The following is a 19414-nucleotide window of genomic DNA, read 5'->3' as shown; positions in this document are numbered from 1 at the left end:
ATTTCTCTTTAGTAGTGACCATACAACTCCATTTTACTCTATTAGTTTGACTCAATAATTCAATTATTTCATGTTTCAACAACAAAACTTGGAAAATACATTCTACATTCTCAGTTACCTCTCTGAAAGTATAATTCAGTTTCAGTGCTCTATATCCGTAAATTCACAACAATTTATGGATCAATGTTAGTTTCATAACTAACAAGTTCTTGGACATTTTTTTTTGTTTAGATTAGACCAGTACAATAATATAAGCTAATTTGGTTAGGTTAGAACTATAATAAAGACATACAGGATTTAAAATGAGATCAATCTTTTAATTTCATTTTTCTTATATCTGGTTGTAGTATAAGCAGTCGTAAGAGAATTTTTCTAATATTTGGTAGCACTTCCCTCTTGGATAATTTATTCGTGAATTGTCATTCAACACATACTTTCTTGTACCTTTGTCTCGCATTATCTTAAATTGTGCTTATTGAATAAATGCTTCAACTTGGCAGCATAACGTATGCTGAATGTCCATATTAGTTTTTATAAAAAAACTATTGAGAATATTCCAACTTTGGTACCAGTAGAATTATTCAAATAACGTGGTAAATAAACACTGAAATAAAAACACATTTGGCATTAATAGTAGTTTGGTGAAGTCACAAATAATTGTTTTTTTTTATCTCTGTAAAACTATATTCTCCTCCTTAATTTTAGGTGAAAATAAAATTGTTAGAACCATAGGTAAATTAATTAGGGTCATGACAACCAAATGCAGAAGTTTTTCACAGCAGAAACAACTTTAGATCACATATTATCTAACATTGCCATAATTTGTTCACAAAAATACGTTCTCCTAGCAAAATCATCTTCTATAAGGTCCTGAGACCTATAATATTTGAAAAATTGGTGTATGGCTAAGGTTGAACAGTGCTGCTTTTCGACCACAATTATTTCTGTTTTCTTTAAACTCAAGTATCATATGCAATTTCATATCATCGCTTACTGCATTTGCTGCTACTTTTTTTTATCTGTCGTACATTACCAAGCTCGCGATATTGGTTATTGCTTCTTGCGATATAGGTATAGGTGGCAAATTTGTAAATTTCTGGTGAAATAAGCGAGCAACTTCCATTTGTGTCTGAATATTATTTCTATAACCAATAATTTGTAGAGTGGTTATTTTGTGTATTTCTGTTAAATACACCATTTTTTGATATTATTACGTACAGTTAAAGAAATTCAAGTGCTAATAGCACTGACACTGACCACTACTGTCATGCATGTAGACAAGTTTCTAAAGGCCGCTTGACATAATGCAATATAACGTGCAAGAAACTGCATGAAAGTGTCTGTAAAAAGTAAAAATAAACAAATTTCTAACCTCAAATTTTTACTTATATTTTGTGCTTAGTTTAAAAATGAAAATACGTTTTACGAAAGTCAGCTGATCAAGAAATATTGCGTCTTGCGTTGCATTACACGTTGTATTCCATCATGTCAAGCGGCCTTACGACTAGTTTTAAACGAAAATAAACAAAACTGTTTATAGTATTTTTTTCTGAGGCAAAATCTCACTGTTTCTGAAATTACTCTTTTCCCGGATGTTGTATAAACATATAAGCAAGGGTAGATATTTAATTTTAGAATATTTTATTAAACAATAAAGTAACATTTTCTTTATATCAAAAGTACAATTATTAAATGTGCATTGTATGAATGAAACGTTCCTCAAACTATTCGGTACAACAGTCGAATTTTCTTGTGTTGAAATTCGATGTTATTTCAGCACTACCCCACGTTCTACCCTTCAGCGACTGTTGATGACTTCCAACCTCCATGTATCTTTATTGTCATCAAGTCCCTCCGAAATTCAACTAAAAGTGTAGCAGACGATCTTCGAAATGAATGACCTGTATATGAGTTGAAGTTACAGGTTGAAAAAACTTAGCTACTGTTTCGGGAACTTAATGAAATTGGTTTGGAGGTGCTCGTAGAATTTAACATATATTTTAGTAACTACAAATCTCTCGTTTACATCATTCTTTGTTTCGTGAAGTTTCATAACTAATAACGTTCCCGAATCTTCACTATCATCTTATGTTACCTGGCCGATTTCACAGATTCGACAAACTCTTGCAATCCCAAATACTACAATAACCTTGACCATTAAATAAACTTAATCAGGAGCATTATTTAGAAAATCACTAATTTGTGTACTCTTAAAAATTACATCTCTCCCACTTTGTTTCAGAAATATAATTAGTTTGAAATATTATTCGATCGTAATCTACTTTTATTCATTGAATAATTCTACCACACTGTTGATTGCTTTTTTTGTGTCAATTTCAAAAAATAAGCCAATAATACCGTCAACAATTAAGAACCGCATGTTTTTTTTCATCTTTCATTCCATGAATCTTGAACACGAAGTTTCGTAAAATTTTTCGCGATTTAGCTGGCAATAATTTTTGGGACGCTACTTCTACCAATTCTTGTCGAATGAAAGAAAACTCGAAAATTTTGTGCTTTATAGAATTTAAAATAATAACCACTAAATTCACAATTTTCAAATCAAATCATAAAATTGAAATGTTAGTTATTTGATCACTTTAAAAGTTTCATTAAACAACGTAGGTCTAATTGTCTACAGTACAACATAGTCTACTATTTTCAAATTCCACATGGATAATTTTCTGATTTGAATATTGTAATAAAATAATTTTTCGAAATTAATTCATCGTTTTTCTCGTCACAAAAAAATATGCTGCGTTTCGGAAGAACATACAATTTCAACCTGAAATCTAGTACTTTTTTCCCTTGTATAATAACTATTATTTAATTCATCAGTAAAAAGGAACGCTGGAATATTTTTCGCTTACTTCCTCAATATCAAGAAATAAGTATTGAGTGTAATATTAGGTACATTCTGCATTTCTGAAAAAATCTAAAAAATAAACAGGAAGTTGCATTTAAAGTAAGAAAGTTAGAATCAGCCATGTCACATCACCATGTATAAATTCTTTTGAAAAAAAAAATGAAAATCGTCGTGTCCAAGCGTTATTCCATTCGGCTGTTCCACACCATTTGTTTGGTTTATGAATTGTTTTAATTGTATATGTGATACCCTCAAAGATAGAAAACAGCCGTGGCCGTTTAAAACAGCCACAACGCGGGCTGATATAGCCAGAACCCGAATTAAATTATTTTAGATTTAGAAGACGTCAGCTCACGTAATAATATAATGCTGCTTATTAATAATCATTTGGTAACAAAGTAGTACAACTCTCATTATTTGATAAATGTTTAATGACAACGTTTTTATATGTTTTATCTCCATATAGTCAATAGTTAATATAACTAACCTAACCCAACTGCGATAAACATAAAGTTCAATGCAATTCAAAATGCCACAATTCCTCATGTAAAACAAATTGGTGGAAATGCAGCGAATAATGATTAAAACAACTCTTAATAATTTATATTAACTATTGACTATATGGATATAAAACATATATAAAAACCTTGTCATTAAACATTTGTTCAAATAATAAGTAGTGTTGTATTATTTTGTTACCAAATGATTATTAATAAGTAGCATTATATTACGTGAACTGATGTCTTCTAAATATAAAATAATTTAATTCGGGTTCTGGCTATATAAGAACAGCCACAACGCGTTCTGGCTATATAAGAACAGCCACAACGCGTTCTGGCTATATAAGAACAGCCACAACGCGTTCTGGCTATATAAGAACAGCCACAACGCGTTCTGGCAAACGCATGGTGCATAGTGTCTGTTTTAAACGGCCACTGGCCGTTTTCGGTGTAGCCGTGGCGCCGCTAAATTCGATGAGTTTACGTGAAATTTGCGTATTCATACTTGACAGTAAACCTTGAACCAATCTTAAGCACTTTAATATTTTATAAAGGTAGTTTTCACTCACTTTCATTTTATTACCTAAACAAGTTATGAAAAATCCAAGGTGAATTAAGATTTAGGAAAAAATGTCCTTATCCTGTTGGAATTTATATTTGTTCAAATATTTAATATTTGGAATTAAATCGTTTTAGCTACACAACACGCTAGCGAAAACAGCCACCTCAAAAATTTACGAAATTATCAAAATTTTTACATGTAGCTTATTTTTGTTGTAATAAATCTATGATGTATTTAGTCAATAATGGGTTTAGCACATTATATGATATTTATACGGGTTACAATTAGAATGTAAGCGACAATTCGAGAATTTATAAATTTATTAATAAACACCACTACAATAATTGAACAAAGCACACACATAAAGTGACTGGGTTTATTTTTCAAAAAAGCGTATTGCCACCTCGATACTGGATTGAGGAAAGGTGGTCCATTCCTCAATCAGGGCCAATCGGAGCTCTTCACATATTGATGGACCAGGTATGCGACGTCTTACACGTATGTTCAATAGGATTGAGATCGGAGCTTTGAGCGGGCCAGTCCATTTTTGCCATACTAACTTCAAGGTACTCCGTTACCATTCTTGCCGTGTGCGGTCGAGCATTATCTTGCATTAGCAGAAAACCATTACCAACATATAGTAGTACATAACCTTCTAGAATCTCTGCAACATATCGTCGTGCTGTTAGTGCGCATCTGTCAATTACGACGAGATCCGTGTTTGCCACAAAAGAAATACCTGCCCAAAACATTACTACGCAACCCGTGGTAACCCAGTACAGGCAGCATACCGTTCTCCAGCTTCTCCTTTATTTCTGCTATTGTTGCTATACATGCTCATTCTATTCTCATCCGTGATAAATATCTTTTTGCAGTCGTCCACTGTCCAATTCATGTGTTCACGAGCAAAATCAAGTCAATCTCAACAGCTCTCCGATATTTTTCATCCATTGTTAAGAACTAAATTCAACTCTATGGAGGCTACTTTAGTACAACGATACGTTGTACTAAAAGTCTAAAACTTGTAATGTTACAACGTAAACGTTTTAAATCGCAATAAACGTACATAAAGTAGTCGAAACTTCCATTCACGCGATCGATGTTTGAGCAGTAACTAACAATTGTATCGTTTCCTTGATTCCGAGAAGTTGTTTCTCCTCTGTACAGAGCCTGCTCCTTATACGTACTAACCCATTTCACTGAATTAATAAATAAGCAATTAGTAACAACTGATGATTTCGCAAATATTTGGAGTGGCCCGTTTTCGCTGACGTGCAGTATCATTAAGAAATTTTATTTATGTTTCAATAAAAATTGAAACAAAATACTGGACATTGGAATGGATGAAACTATTCGTGAAACCATAATAACTTTTAAATGCCCCTATAGGAAATAGTCCAGTACCATTAGATAGAACTATGTCTTCTGATGCAATTTTTGGAAAATATTTTTACCTCAAATGTAGTTATTGTTATTTTCTTAACTTGACAAAAATATTTACTACATAAAGATCAAAACAAAACCAGTTTTTACTTATATAAAATACATTTTCAATTTCAAATTTTAATACACAAATGAAGAAGTAATCCACAATTTATATTAATCATGAGTAGAATTTATGAACATATATTTTACTCACGTTGTCTTTTTATCATTAATGGTATGTATAAATACCATTCTACAAATTCTTTTTATTGTATTTCAACGACTTTCGATGCCATAAGTAAATGTATTTTTATCTTTTTGTCGGCTAATGCTTTTGCATTATTTTTTTATCACATTGAAGGTTTTTGAACACATTTTGCAACTATTGTGACAATTCATCTATGCATCATGTTTATTACAACATATCTTATGGTAACCAAGGTCTGCCACGTTAACGGGAAAAATTTATAAAAAATAAATTCTGACAAGCTCAAAAACTGCCGTGAGATTCCCAGAATTTACCGTTTTAACTTGATTGTCAAGACAGCGGGCCACCCCTTTCAAAATGGCTCTCCTTTTTACAATAACTGAAAGTAATCACATACATAATTGCCGCTTGGTTTGCCGTTCAAGAAAATATCATCGCCGACATCGGGGCACGTCAGATCCGGAGCAAAACGAGAAAAAACTACATACGTAGAAATAGTTTTTTCCTGTTTTGATCCGGATGTCAACGTGCCCCGATGTCGACGATGATATTTTCTTGAACGGCAATTATCTATGTAGTTACTTTTAGTTATTGTAAAAAGGAGATCCATTTTCTAAAAGGTGGTCCGAGACCTAAACACTCAAGTTAACGGGCCTCCCCATTATTTTTAAAATAATTCTGTGAATTTTACGACATAAAAACGGCAGTTTTTGAACATGTCAGAAATTATTTTTTTAGTAATAAAATGTAGTAAAGAGAGATTTATATTTTTGTCATGATTATTATATTTTTTGTTGTTTGAATATTCCATAAAGTTCTTCAGGATAATTATTTTTTCTTCATCTAATTAACAGTGAATTTTGGGAGTAGGTATAACTTGAATTAAAATTACAATATCTGTTTTGTATATCAGTTTTATAAACTTTATATACTGATATAACGAAATTGATTGTATTATTTTGTAATTTCGATTGTGAAATGATTGTTAGTCTAGTAACTAAATTTACAGTTACTAGTTACTACAGTTACTAAAGTTACAGTCTACAAATAATAACAATTTGTTCAAAATCTTCTACACAACCATATCACTAATTTTTTACAATTTTTCCTGAAATTTGATGAATGTTGAGGTATTAGTTTTAACAGTATCATAAATTGCGATGTGTCTGTGCATTTTTGTACCTAGTTTAATTTGGAATTTTATTTTTATGGAATATGGAAGGATATGAGGAATGGGACACTTACAGTACAACATACAGTACTATTGTTGAAAAAATCAATGTACTTGTACAACAAGAGTCCTTTCCAAAGTCCTATTGAGTATCCCAAATTAAATAGTTCAGCAAACAGATAATCTTCAAAATAATATCATTTGAAAACGTTCATATACAATCATAAATGTAAAATAAATTTATTGCTTAAACTATTCTTCTACTTAGGAATTTGTAATTATAGTTCTATGAAGCGTTCAGGAGCACTTGTAAATTTCAAATTACACGTATGCATTGCATTATGAAGAAAATCCTCACAATTCAAATGATCAATGTTTATAAAACAAATATATGCTTAATTATTGGAATACTTTATCAATTTAGGGAATGGAACCATCCCAAGACATAAAAATGGAAACATCAATAAAATTTCTTGGTATACTATTTGACCACACACGGGAAACAGAAGAATATATTTCAGCGTTACATATCCACTAAAGTAAAATCAAATCATACCCCCCAAAATTGCTTCTCCAAGATATTTCCAAATCTTTTTTCAAATAAACCCAGAATCTCCAAACTTTCCTATGCTAGAATCAGATCATATATAAGCAAATTAAATTTCTTCCTTCCCGAATACCTTCCCATTGAAACTTCTTACCCTCCACCATGGACAATAGAAAGAACCAAATTCATTACCTAGCTCACCTCATTTGACACACCAACCATACGCTAATCAAAGGACATTTTAATAACATACTCAATGTGTACACATTTTACACAGACACATCGAAATCTCAAACCGGTAAGGGTATCGCAATCATTACACCAACCTCCAAATATATGCTAAAAGCTCCTTCAACCCTATCCACTTTCACTGCTGAATTATATGCAATATATCAAGCGACATACATCCCCGCTTCATCAAACGAAACTAAATCACCTAATACTCACAGATTCCCTTAGCTCAATCCAAACTCTATAAAATTTCTCACCACAAATTCCTTAGCAATCAAAATCAAGCAATATATACAAGACAACAACAAAAAATAGCAGACCTGGCCGCTAAGAAAGTTGTAAATATTGATAGTGCGGAGTGTCTGAACTTTTTAACTACTGCCGATATTAAATCAATCCTAAAGCGTAATGTGCTCAATGAATGGGAGAGTCTCCATTTAGGCCATACGCGACTGAACCATCCTCATGAATAACCAAAATAGAAGGAAGTTATGTTATAAAGAGAGTCTACATTTTAATCTTTATCAAGCTAATTACAGTTATATCACCTAATTATTAATATTACATAAATAGATTAGCTGCTCACTTCTTTGCAGAAAAGAGAAAAAAATAAACTTCAATAATTTGTATTATTTGATTATAAAACATGCCATACAAACAGGTAAAACATTTTAAACACCTATCTCATTAGAATTATATGATTGTCATCCATGAATGCAGCATTAATTTGAAAAATTCACAGTCCCAGAAATTACAAATCTCAAAAAAATTCAACTATTAGAAAAAATCTAAATTAAAATTAAAACCACATTAAATAAAATACTTTATAGACAAGATATAGATAAATTTTAAACTTTAAAGATTAATAATTAATTAATAATAATAATAAAAACATGAAAAATGAAGAAGACAAGATACAAGAAGAACTAATAGAAGAGGAAAAAATAGTAAAGAGATTAAAACAACAAATAAAACAGATAATAAAATTGGAGCAGAAAGAAAAATGGAGCTTCCACTGCTTGGACAAATTGCAAAAGAAACAGTAAACCAAAAGTAGACATGGGCATAGCTCAAATACGCAAACCTCAAGAATAAAACAAAAGCCAGACACAATACCATTGCAAAACAACTACATTCAAATATAAGTAAGGAATACAACATTGAAGTAGACACCAAGTGGTACCAGCATAACCCGGAACAAATAATAAACACACAAGAAGTTACAATAATACTGGACACATAAGTACAGACAGACAAAAAGGTACTAGCAAAAAACCAGACCTAATAATAAAGGATAATTAAAGAAGGCAATGCCTATGGATATATGTAGCGATACCATTGGACTACAATATAATACAAAAAGAAGCAGAGAAGTTATTGAAATATAAGGAGCTGCAGATTGAAATACAGAGAATGTGGATTCTTAAAACGAAAGTAATACCTAGAAGCAACTGGTATAATATCCAATGTTACATCCAACACCATCAGAGAAGTTCCGGGATAGCACAACCTCCTTCAAATGCAGAAAGCAGTGATACTGAGTATGGCACATATTGTACAAAAAGTGCTGTGAAAATACAGAATACTCATTGAATCAAATAACATCTCAGGTGCATGTTGTGCATTTAGGTAAGATTAAAGCAATCAAAAAGCGCTAAGTGGAAAGGAATAATAATAATAATAGTAATAAAAGTAATTAATATTGCATTTAACTAACAATGTAAACAGATAACTCTATAACTAACACAGTAAATTTTTACTAATTTTTCTTGATATAATAGTTTTTGATATGAATATTATTGAATAAGGTATGCACATAAGTTACTAATTAAGTTGCTACAATAATGTACCTAGATGATATTTTTTGTCAACATCTAATACACTAATCACAAATTATGTAATAAAACTCTATATTTAGTTTTGTTTATAACTATTTCTACTTCTTAATTATGTTTTTATTGAAAGTAAAAATCACTTGTTCATATTTGAAATAAAATTTATTACTTTACTAGTAGGTACATGGTTGTGCATATAATTACTTTTTATGAGGGTTCTGCAAATTAAATTTTATTATGATCAATAAAAAGCTGGAAATAGATATTTAAATTTCATTATAAATATGTAGAATGTACTAATTATATAAACATGATCTCAAAAATAATTTTTTTCACAAAAAATAACATTCTAATCTATATTTTAAGAAAAATATTTTAGACGAACTCCTCTGATTATGTTTTCCAACTCGAATTTATGTAAATATGAAAACCTGTCAAATAACTTACCTTTTTCTGTAGTTTTAAATAAACAATGAAATACCAAGATAGGTACCTATCTCTCGGTGATGAAAACTGAGATTTTCTTGTTATCCATGGAAACCAAACAAAATACTAATATAAACAAATTTTAGTTCCTTCATTGCTAGACAAAATTAAATGAACAAGTTTCAAGAATTGCAATCCAGTTTAAGGTACGTTTTTACTTGTTATATTTTAGTTTTATCAAATATAGATAAGATAATTACGATCAATAAGTAGAACGTGTTGTATGTCTATTAAAAAATGGGCGTTGTCTGTAGTAAAAACTGTAGCAATCTTATTGATAATAGTTGATTCGGTATATTTCTCTAAAAATAATGATTGTATTGTATACCTACAAAACTAGCTGTGTTGTCCCTGAAATATCTCATACTTGCAGGTCAACAAAATGTCGATGACCTCAATTAGACTATTTGTAATAACGATTTAATATTGTCATATTTTGTTTTTCTATATTGAAATTACGTTGCACTCATAATGTTTCTAATTCTCACAAACACTATGCATATCCGATTTTTTCTATTTGTTACGTCATCTGCTAAATACTTACTTATTCTTTACTCGACTAACCGTCTAAACGACTTGTCGATACTACAAGTGAAGAGTATGAAGAGTACTGTATGGGTAAATCGTGAACGAGCATAGTAGAAAATAAAATTGAATCGGTAGAAGTGGGCAAACGTTCGGCATTAACCGCCAAACGTCGGATATGACTTTTTCGTTGCGCACACGGCCGTTGTGTTATAGAATGTGAATGCAAAGATGTCGAAAATGCCAAGTTAGTGTAAAGTTCAATAAAATAATACTGTTAAAAGTGTATAGACCTAATAAAATCATGTTACAGAATTACCTATTAGTGAGCCCTAATTAATGAACAGTGAAATTACAATTTATACAGTGTGATTCTATAAGGTAAGTATATATGGAACTTTCATTAAAAACAGAAGGCGGTTAGACCAATCTGCTATAGTCGTCGACTCCCTGGGTGTGCAGCTCTAGAACATGGCTACCTGTAAACTATCTGGGAATATGTCATATAATTTCCTTTTATATTATAAGGAGGATAAAAAATAGGAAAGCAGATAAATAACGAGAAAAGCTGCAATAATTTTATTAGAATTAATAGTTATGAAGTAGGATACTTGATTTTTCCCGTTTCATTAGTCCAGTTTTTAGGTTTGAACATTTTTTGGACGTATAAATTATCAGTAATATCTTAGATTGTACTACAGCAGGATAAATATATACTGTTTTTAGAAATTTTTCAACATGTCCGAAGAAGAATACAATAAAAAGCTTGAAGCTCTTCAGGAATACTTACCATTTCTAAATAATATGATAAGTCAGCTCAAGGATCCAAACAAAAAAAATAGAGAACAGCAACTTAGTAAAATGGAATCTCTGCATGCTATGATAACGGATAAGAAAAAAAAGTGAGTTTATTTCTTAAATTTCGTTTTTAGTAGATTCTTTGAAAATCATGCTATATAAATATAATTATTTGATTTAATTGAAAAAGTATCCATAGTTTATATAAATTCTAATTGTTATATCAAGTGCTACATTTACATACATAATTAATTGAAGTAATTGGATCAAAAAAGGGAAGTTTTAACTGTATAATAATAATAATAATACAATACTAGTTAGACAACGGAACATTATTTAAATAGTTTTTTAATGAGAAAAAGGATTATGTAATCATTGAACACTGCAGAAGTTAAAGGTTATAGATAAAATTAACTTGTTAGTGGAGTTTGTGAATATATAGTATTGATGTATACAAATAGCCCTTAATCAAATAAAAACTGTTCAACAATTTTTCACAAGGTCGATTTACACATAGCAGTGCGGTGACTGACTCGTGATTCCACTGAATAGATAAAACAACAGTGCTGCCACCAACTCGTGATCGTTACTTGCTATATTTTCAAGGTCATAAAAATTGGGCATTTTGCAAACTTTTGGGAAAGTATGAACGATGCTACGACACTAAAAATAGTTTGAAATAACTCTGTCTATACGACCGTCATTGCTATGTGTGAATGCATGTATTATACAGGTTTAAAAAGGGATTGGACTACTCCCAAAAAAATGCGAAATTATTGTCTTCCCGATGTCACAAGAGGCTTCTTACTTATTTAACCTACGTTTTGTCACAGTATTTTCAATAGATAGTCATTAAACAAATCCATCCAATTGACAACAGTCAATGCCTTCACATTAATGACGTTGCAAGAGCTTTGAACGTTCGAAGTGGACACCAATTTGTGACGGATGTCCTTGGATATGTAATTTCGGGTTACATAACCTAAAAACATTTTCAAATTATCTCGAATTTATGGAAATCTATTTACGGCGCGAGAAACTATAGCGCATTTTTTACCAAGAGCAATCAGTACATATTAACAAAAATTTTTCATATTAACGACAGGATTCGAATTCACGTCTTCAGAAATGAAGGAAAAAAATTTGCATGTAAATAAATAATGTCAAAAATATGATTTGAAACAGCGCTGAAAGTTGAGAACAAAAATTTTGTATGAGGAAATCACATTTTTATTCATTTAAGTAATTTTTACCTAATAAGGCCCAAAAATTCTGTCGTTTCGGCACTTCTACAACTATAGAGGAATTAAAAGCAAAAGACCCGAGCTCTCTACATTCTTCTTGTGAAGAATGTCTAAGAATCTTCAATGAGACCAATAGGCAAATGGGCGGATTACAAAAATTTACCAAACATTGAACAAAAAGATGAACAAAGTATGCAGAAATTAATGAACGTGTCGTTACTTGTTTGAGAATAATATTTTTAACTCGAATTCTTCAATAAAAATGAGATCCCCTGAACCAATGGATGGATAACGATGAATTTTCATTGTAATACTTCACCCAATGCTTAAATTGAATTAGACCCACTATTTTCACTCAAAAAAATCCATACATATATTCTTTGATGCATACCGCCCATTTATTTCCAATTACCGCTTGTTTAGGACCACAATGGGACCTGGAATTTTGGCATAAATCCGTTGCAAATGCAACTCTCCTAGCGATTTCTATAATATGTTATGGAAGCATTGATGTAAATATTTGTTGATTTTCCAATATATTGGATTATATTAATATCTATGTTTCTATTCCCTTTTTTATTGTCCGTCCATATTTCTCAGTTCAGCCTGGTTTAACGATACGTGAAGAGGTTAGTTTGTGACTTGTTTGATTTGATCTGATCATCTCATAGACGATCGGCCTTTTCTTCTTTTTTCCTGTACTTCTCCCATCACTATAAGCCTTAGTATATAAGCAGGCATAAAACGACCGCTCGTCTCATGAAGGCGACCAATAAAAACGACTCAAACGATGTTTTTTAAAAAATAGCTGCGATACTAGATTTATTTGGAACAATATTTTTTTATTTTAAAAATGTCTGTAGGGCATGAAAGAAAATTTATCAGGTATTTCTGCATAATCGTTGCAATGAAATTAACGTGTTTTTGATATATTATTTTCGAAATCGGCAGTAAAGTGAAACATTGATGCCGATTGTTTGATAGAAATCATTGGCATCAGAGATAATCTTTGTTTCCCAGAAATGTTTTTATCAAAACCCCATGAACATTAGGACTATATATACAAGGGCCGTTTTTCTTTCAACCTCCGATCACTCCGTGCAGACGCTACGCGGACAGAACAAAGCGGGCATGCGCTGAAGGCTACTACGAAGCTCTCGCACTATACACTCCGCTATTGTTGACATTCAGCGTTGTGCTACAGCCACGTAAACATATCCGCAGTTATTGATGCTCCCGCCAAGTTTGATTTGTTTTCTACAGGCTGAAGGCGATAGTGCTGCAGAAATCCATTGGAGAATGAATCGTGTGTATGGGGAAAACTTCATGAGTAATGGTGTTGTGCATGAATGTTGTCGAAAGTTTAAAAATTGCCGTAATGATGTGCATCATGAAGGGGACCAAGGACGTAAACTCGTCGTTTCAGATGACCTGGTTCAACGAGTTAACGACATAATGGCATATGATTAATTTTGGCTGTTGTCATTGCATTATAGCTGTCACTAACCAAAAGTAACTCTTTTTTGTGGCTGTCAATTGCCCAAAAGTAAAACTAAACAGCAATAAATCACGAATTGACAAGCTAAACATTACCGAAGACGAAAAAGTTTGTTTTGCAAAAGTGCTGAAATCAATTATCTGATCTAACTCGACATTTATATGTTTGTTAAACCAAAAGTAAATAGATTTCTTCGTATAATTGCAGGCAAGTAATTAAACAGGTAAACATCCAATTGTGAGATTTTGTGGGAATCAAATATCTGACCTTAATTTACGTATTCTTGTGATCGAGACATTTTGCATTGCACGTTGTCTCCACGATAAGCGACCTACAGAAGATGCTCAGTAACGATCTCAACTGTTCTCTCGCACCATACAATCGTGGCACTTTCCAAGAGTGTTTCACATACTAAATGACTACACTTGCTTACCTACAATGCTGTCAATAATAGATGCTGAGCTATTACCAAATATCAAAAACACAAAATCGTTCAGTTGTAGTTTTCTGATATACATTACAGTCGATAGTATAAAAGAGGCCCATGAAATGATGGAGCAACTGAACATATAAGAGGATACCGATTGTTAAAAAAGCTGAACAACTACTGCAGATCATTTCTAATCCAAATATTTGACAAAAATTTCTGCAATTAAATTAAAGGATATCTTGACAAGAATAGCAGAATTGGGACAAAAAGAATACGGCATATAACAAGATGGATGAAACAGCAGCTATATACGCAGGAGGTCAATTGCTTCACTTTCTCCCTGAGTAGTCATTTTCTTTCCAAAACCAATTCTATCTGAAATAGATAAAGTCCTTGATTCTACCAACATGCTGAAATTTCAAAGAATAATAACAAAATTAGACCCATTAACAATATAATACTATTAAATACATATAAAGAAACCATTTCTAAGTAGCGTAGCACCTCTACATCGTTTCTCAGAACAGGTACTGGGAAGAGAAGACGTCCCTAAAGCCTTTTACTCCCTGTATGTAGGAGTCCACGCTACGCTATTGCTATTACTATTCAAGAAAGATATAAAGAAACTCATATTAGTTCTTCGTCGGATTAACGGGAGAAAACCAGAATGAATATCTCTAGGGACTCTTCTCAATCGGCGTAAGCATAAGGTTAAAATCGTTGTGTGACCAACTTGAGAAACCGAAGTTGCTTAATATAACTCAAACTCATTGTGCATCTTCTTCGGTCCAACATTCAAGGTAACCTTAGTTTATAAAAAAAAGTCATGTGGAGACGGATCGACATTCTCAATATATAATTATTTGGCTGTATGAATATAAATTAGTTATGTAAAGAGTAGACTAAAGTACCTCAGTAAAGAGAGGTTCGTTGGATTCTTTGTGCATTGGATGAGGATATTATTCATGTGGAGGAAGGAATTAATTAGGTGTAGCCCCGATGTAGGAAATATTTATCTGCAGAAAATATAATAGAAAAACGCCCGAAAACAAACAGCTCTTCGCATAGTGCATGCGGCTGTATCGCCATTTGGCTGGTGAATCGGTTCTCCAGGTTAAATAAAAACCGCAAAAAATCTTCAACACCGACGATCAACTAGATGGGATCCGTACGGAGTTTCACCTAATGGCGTTAGAAGAATTGTCGAGAAATGCAAGGTAAAATAATTTACCGCTGTGATTTGAGAAAAGGGGCCTTCTAGGAGTAATGCATGGAGCTAGAACGGAAAGGAATGGTGCGAATCACATAACGTGCTTGGAGGTCATTTAGACGGCTTGGACTATTGACATAAACAGTAATAGTGGGGCTGAACCAGCACTTTTATTGACATCACCTGAGAATGTAATATTTCCAACTTTACTCGCATTAGTCTGGTGGGTGTCACATGCTGCAATCGAATATAATTTTTGAGATCTGAACTGCAGCGCCTTCGAATGGATACTAGCTTTACATTACGTGTACTTCGAGGGATGAGATTATTATATGAGGAACTCTCTCGATGTTAAAGAGTTAAAGTTTTTTTAGTCAAGTTCAATTACCCGTGTTATAGTAAAGAATTGATTGAAACTAGAAATAGATGAAAATATTGATGATCCTGCCATAAAATCAGATTCTGAGATATCGACTAGAAGATGGGCTTTCAAATTTTCATACATAGCATGCACGAAAATAAAATGTTATATGGTAATGGTGGTAAAAAAGGAATTAACCTTACACGCCCTGCAAAAATTTAAAAACACTAAAAGGATATTATAGCACGTCAGTGTATACTAATTCACCAAACCGAAAAAGTGATGCAATGTACTGCTGGGCGTTATTTTTACCAATGACATAAAAAAAGTTTGTCAAATTTACCAACAACAAAAAATTGTGGAAGTAGTTGAGCACTATGTTGCAGACCATCAATATTTAGTGTAATCCCCAACACTTATAAATATTCGACCATTTTGTATACATCAAGTAGGCAAAATATTACAACTTACGATTTAGAATTCGAATAAGTTCTTTGTAGCTAAATCCTTAAAAGCGCCATTGTAGGTTTTGCTCTTGTGGATTCCAAAATATGTATATATAGTATAGTATATGTATTCAACTACTATCTGCTTAACCTTAGCCATAAACCTCACACTTGTTGCTACAAGTTGTTAGTATACATCACATTTGATAGGCAACTTTCTACTTGTGATAACCTTATAAAATTGAAATTTAACATTAGAAGGAACAGTAAGATAAACAAAACTCAGTTACCTACATCATTTCTCGACTCAAACTAGAGAGAAATACCTGGTTTTTTATTTGGATTTCAAGAATAAATAACAATAGTATCCCGTGTGCCAAATAAATAGAAAAACGTAATGTTTTGCAATTTAATATCAAGATAACGTTATTTTAAAAATAGATAGGAAATTACCATAAACTATTTCAATAATGTATCATAAAGTCGAAAGCTTGAAATAATCGTCGTCCCCGTTTTTCCCTTCGTAGAAGGCAACATTTTCCACAATTATTTCATTTTCTATTGCTACCTTTTAAAATTATTTATTTTTGTAAGTTGTGGAGGAATATTTGTTTTCTAATTGCCAAAAAGTCGTTCGCAAAATCGAGTTTACGCCCAGTCTCGGGGATTCGTACTAAAAAATAGCAGACGACGTTCATGAAAACTAAAATATTTTTAAAACCAACGTAATCTTCATATATAGTAATTTATCCACTGCAGTTATTTAAGATACTCTTAATACATTTTCACCTATATTTTTAAATGGGAAAAAATCTTGGATGTTTTATTCACATGTTTTCAATACCATTATTTCTAATTACCAAATTACAGGCAATCGATTGGGGCTTCATTCCACAACTAAACTTCAAATAATCAACAAACAGTAATCATTGGAATTCGATTATCTACTAGTGGTATTGAAAATATAGAATATTCTATTATAAGCATTATAGTAAAATTATTAGATAGTATACTTTTGGCAATAATCGAACGGTTACGAAAATATAATAATTTTTGTAAAAATAATCCCTCTAATTAATTAACTGACGGTTAGAACTAAAAACTATTAGTATCGTTAGATTTTAAATGGATTTCTTGCTGCAATAACATGAAAAATTTCGATAAACAGCCCCTGTTGCCAAATTTAGATGAAACTACGTATTTTATCGCTGACACGTCACCGATCGATAGACGATGTTTTTAGTCTACACCTACTTAATTTCAGAGGCGTAGCACTATATATAATTTTAATGTAATTGAAGCACGATGCCTATAAAAATTGTGACTATCTGTTTTGGAATTTTGGGACAGAAATCGTTGATAATGAATTATCAGAATTCCAATTACGTATTTTTTATTATGAATTTTTTCCATATTTCTCTTATACATATACGAGGTATGGTAAAAAATATGGTCATTGAATTTTCACGATTCATACCCTGACGTGTTGAGACAAGCGATGAAAAGTTTGAACCCATTCCGCCTTGTCAAACATGAATTTTGATAGTTTCAAGTCGAAAAAAAAAATTCCAAGGAATCTGACAAAATGTCAAAATCTGTCCATGGCTATATTCCGAAGGTCTCATTGCAAAATTAGTTACTCATCATGCCCTAAAAAGGCTAATAAGCCCAAGTCATGCGATTTATTTGATTATAAGGGCAAAGTACGCTGTTAGTTCGTTCAAGTGGGATAATTGTATACTTTTGTAAATTGTAAATTTTACAAGGGCTACTGTACGTTTGTTGAAGAAGAAATGACCTGAAACATGCACCAACAGCTTTCTTCTTCATCATGACAACACACAGTGTCGCAATTCACTTTGCATTCAAACTTCGTCTCATTTCAAATCCATTGACTTGGGCCAAAAACCGATAAGTTGAGCGAGGCGAGAAAAACTAGCACATAGCTAACTATCTTATTCGGTTAACATCGATCAACTTTTGAGGGGATTAGTGGACGCTAATCCGTTACTTGGTAACATTCAATACATTCGGTAACAAATATTGCGCGACCCTCTAGATACGTGCTTAGTTTTCTCTAGTGATAATCCGACTCTGGTTACTTGGGAAGGTATAGTCACTGTTTTTTTGAAATAGTTACAGAATTCTGTTCATTGAATTGGGTGACCATGATCCAGATTCTAGTTATTTTTTCCTGTTTCATAACCTAAAAATTCAACTTGGACGACAAACACAAACCCAAGAAAGTGAAAGCATACGTATACGTATATTTTGCATATAAAAACGAAAACTATTTTTTTGAATAGTTAAAAATGCTGGGAAATTGATTCTATGTCAATTAATAATTTTTTGGAAGAAGCCTTGTTTATTCACTACCATGTCATATGAAGTATAAATTATTACTACCTTATTTTTCGTACTGCTTCTCTTCCTTTAATCGGTATGTTAGCATGCTCCCTTATCCTAATACGTATATATACTATCTACATACATTTCACAATATCAATTTTGATGTATGGCTTTGCTTTGGCTCTCTTTCTAATATCTTCCATTATTGTATTCTATTCTCGAAGAACGACCCAAGAAATGAGCATATTTTTGGAACTATGAACAATAACGAAACTAGCACTGCAAAATATCGTGCCTTAAACACAAAGAGCTTGTTAATAGAAAACTTTCTGTTCTTGATGTAGTACTTCTCGCTCATGTAACTGTATTCCGTTGTAGATTATTCATTCAAAATGTTAATCAAAGTTTCAGCATTATATCAAAAAGTAAATAACAATAATAATAATCTACTCTTTCCAGACTTAAAATCGACACACTAAACAAGTGCGAAGACGTAATATCTAAATTATACTTGAAAGTAGTAAGTAGTCGTGTCTTCTGTTTATTTTTTTTTTTTTTTTATTGAAATAAATTTTACAGAACCATAAACCGTTTCGTTGTAAATCGGAGGAGAAGGTTCCATCAAATCCTTCAAGTCCCTTAGCAGAAGATTGTAAGGATTATTTTGATATCAAACCAATCCCAATTCCAACAGAAAGGTGAGCATACCCAAGAAATTGATC

The 19414-nt window shown here is 32.0% G+C and overlaps 1 protein-coding gene and 1 long non-coding RNA gene across 4 annotated transcripts in view; one reads left to right on the top strand and one right to left on the bottom strand.

Annotated features, from left to right (window-relative positions):
* The first annotated feature begins 10119 nt into the window (after positions 1-10119).
* The window catches only part of LOC130441883 (uncharacterized), a 35516-nt gene continuing 26221 nt past the window's right edge, over positions 10120-19414 (top strand). For 2 of the 3 annotated variants that reach the window (XM_056775708.1, XM_056775710.1), the window contains exons 1-4: positions 10120-10737; positions 11083-11258; positions 19152-19212; positions 19272-19390. In XM_056775708.1, coding sequence (XP_056631686.1) covers positions 11095-11258; positions 19152-19212; positions 19272-19390 — 344 coding nt within the window. In that variant the 5' untranslated portion in view covers positions 10120-10737; positions 11083-11094. Of the gene's footprint in view, positions 11002-11082; positions 11259-19151; positions 19213-19271; positions 19391-19414 lie in introns of all 3 variants that reach the window. The other variant, XM_056775709.1, reaches the window with a different exon arrangement.
* On the bottom strand, positions 10921-16666 carry LOC130441885 (uncharacterized). The gene is made up of 2 exons (XR_008909652.1): positions 16369-16666; positions 10921-12136 (listed from the first exon to the last, which is right to left on the bottom strand). It is a non-coding gene; the product is annotated as an uncharacterized LOC130441885 (long non-coding RNA).

This window comes from Diorhabda sublineata, chromosome 3, assembly GCF_026230105.1.
Source record: "Diorhabda sublineata isolate icDioSubl1.1 chromosome 3, icDioSubl1.1, whole genome shotgun sequence".
Taxonomy (NCBI): Eukaryota; Metazoa; Arthropoda; class Insecta; order Coleoptera; family Chrysomelidae; genus Diorhabda; species Diorhabda sublineata.
The sequence above is the reverse complement of the archived record's forward strand: the minus strand, read 5'-3'. Positions and strand labels throughout refer to the sequence as shown.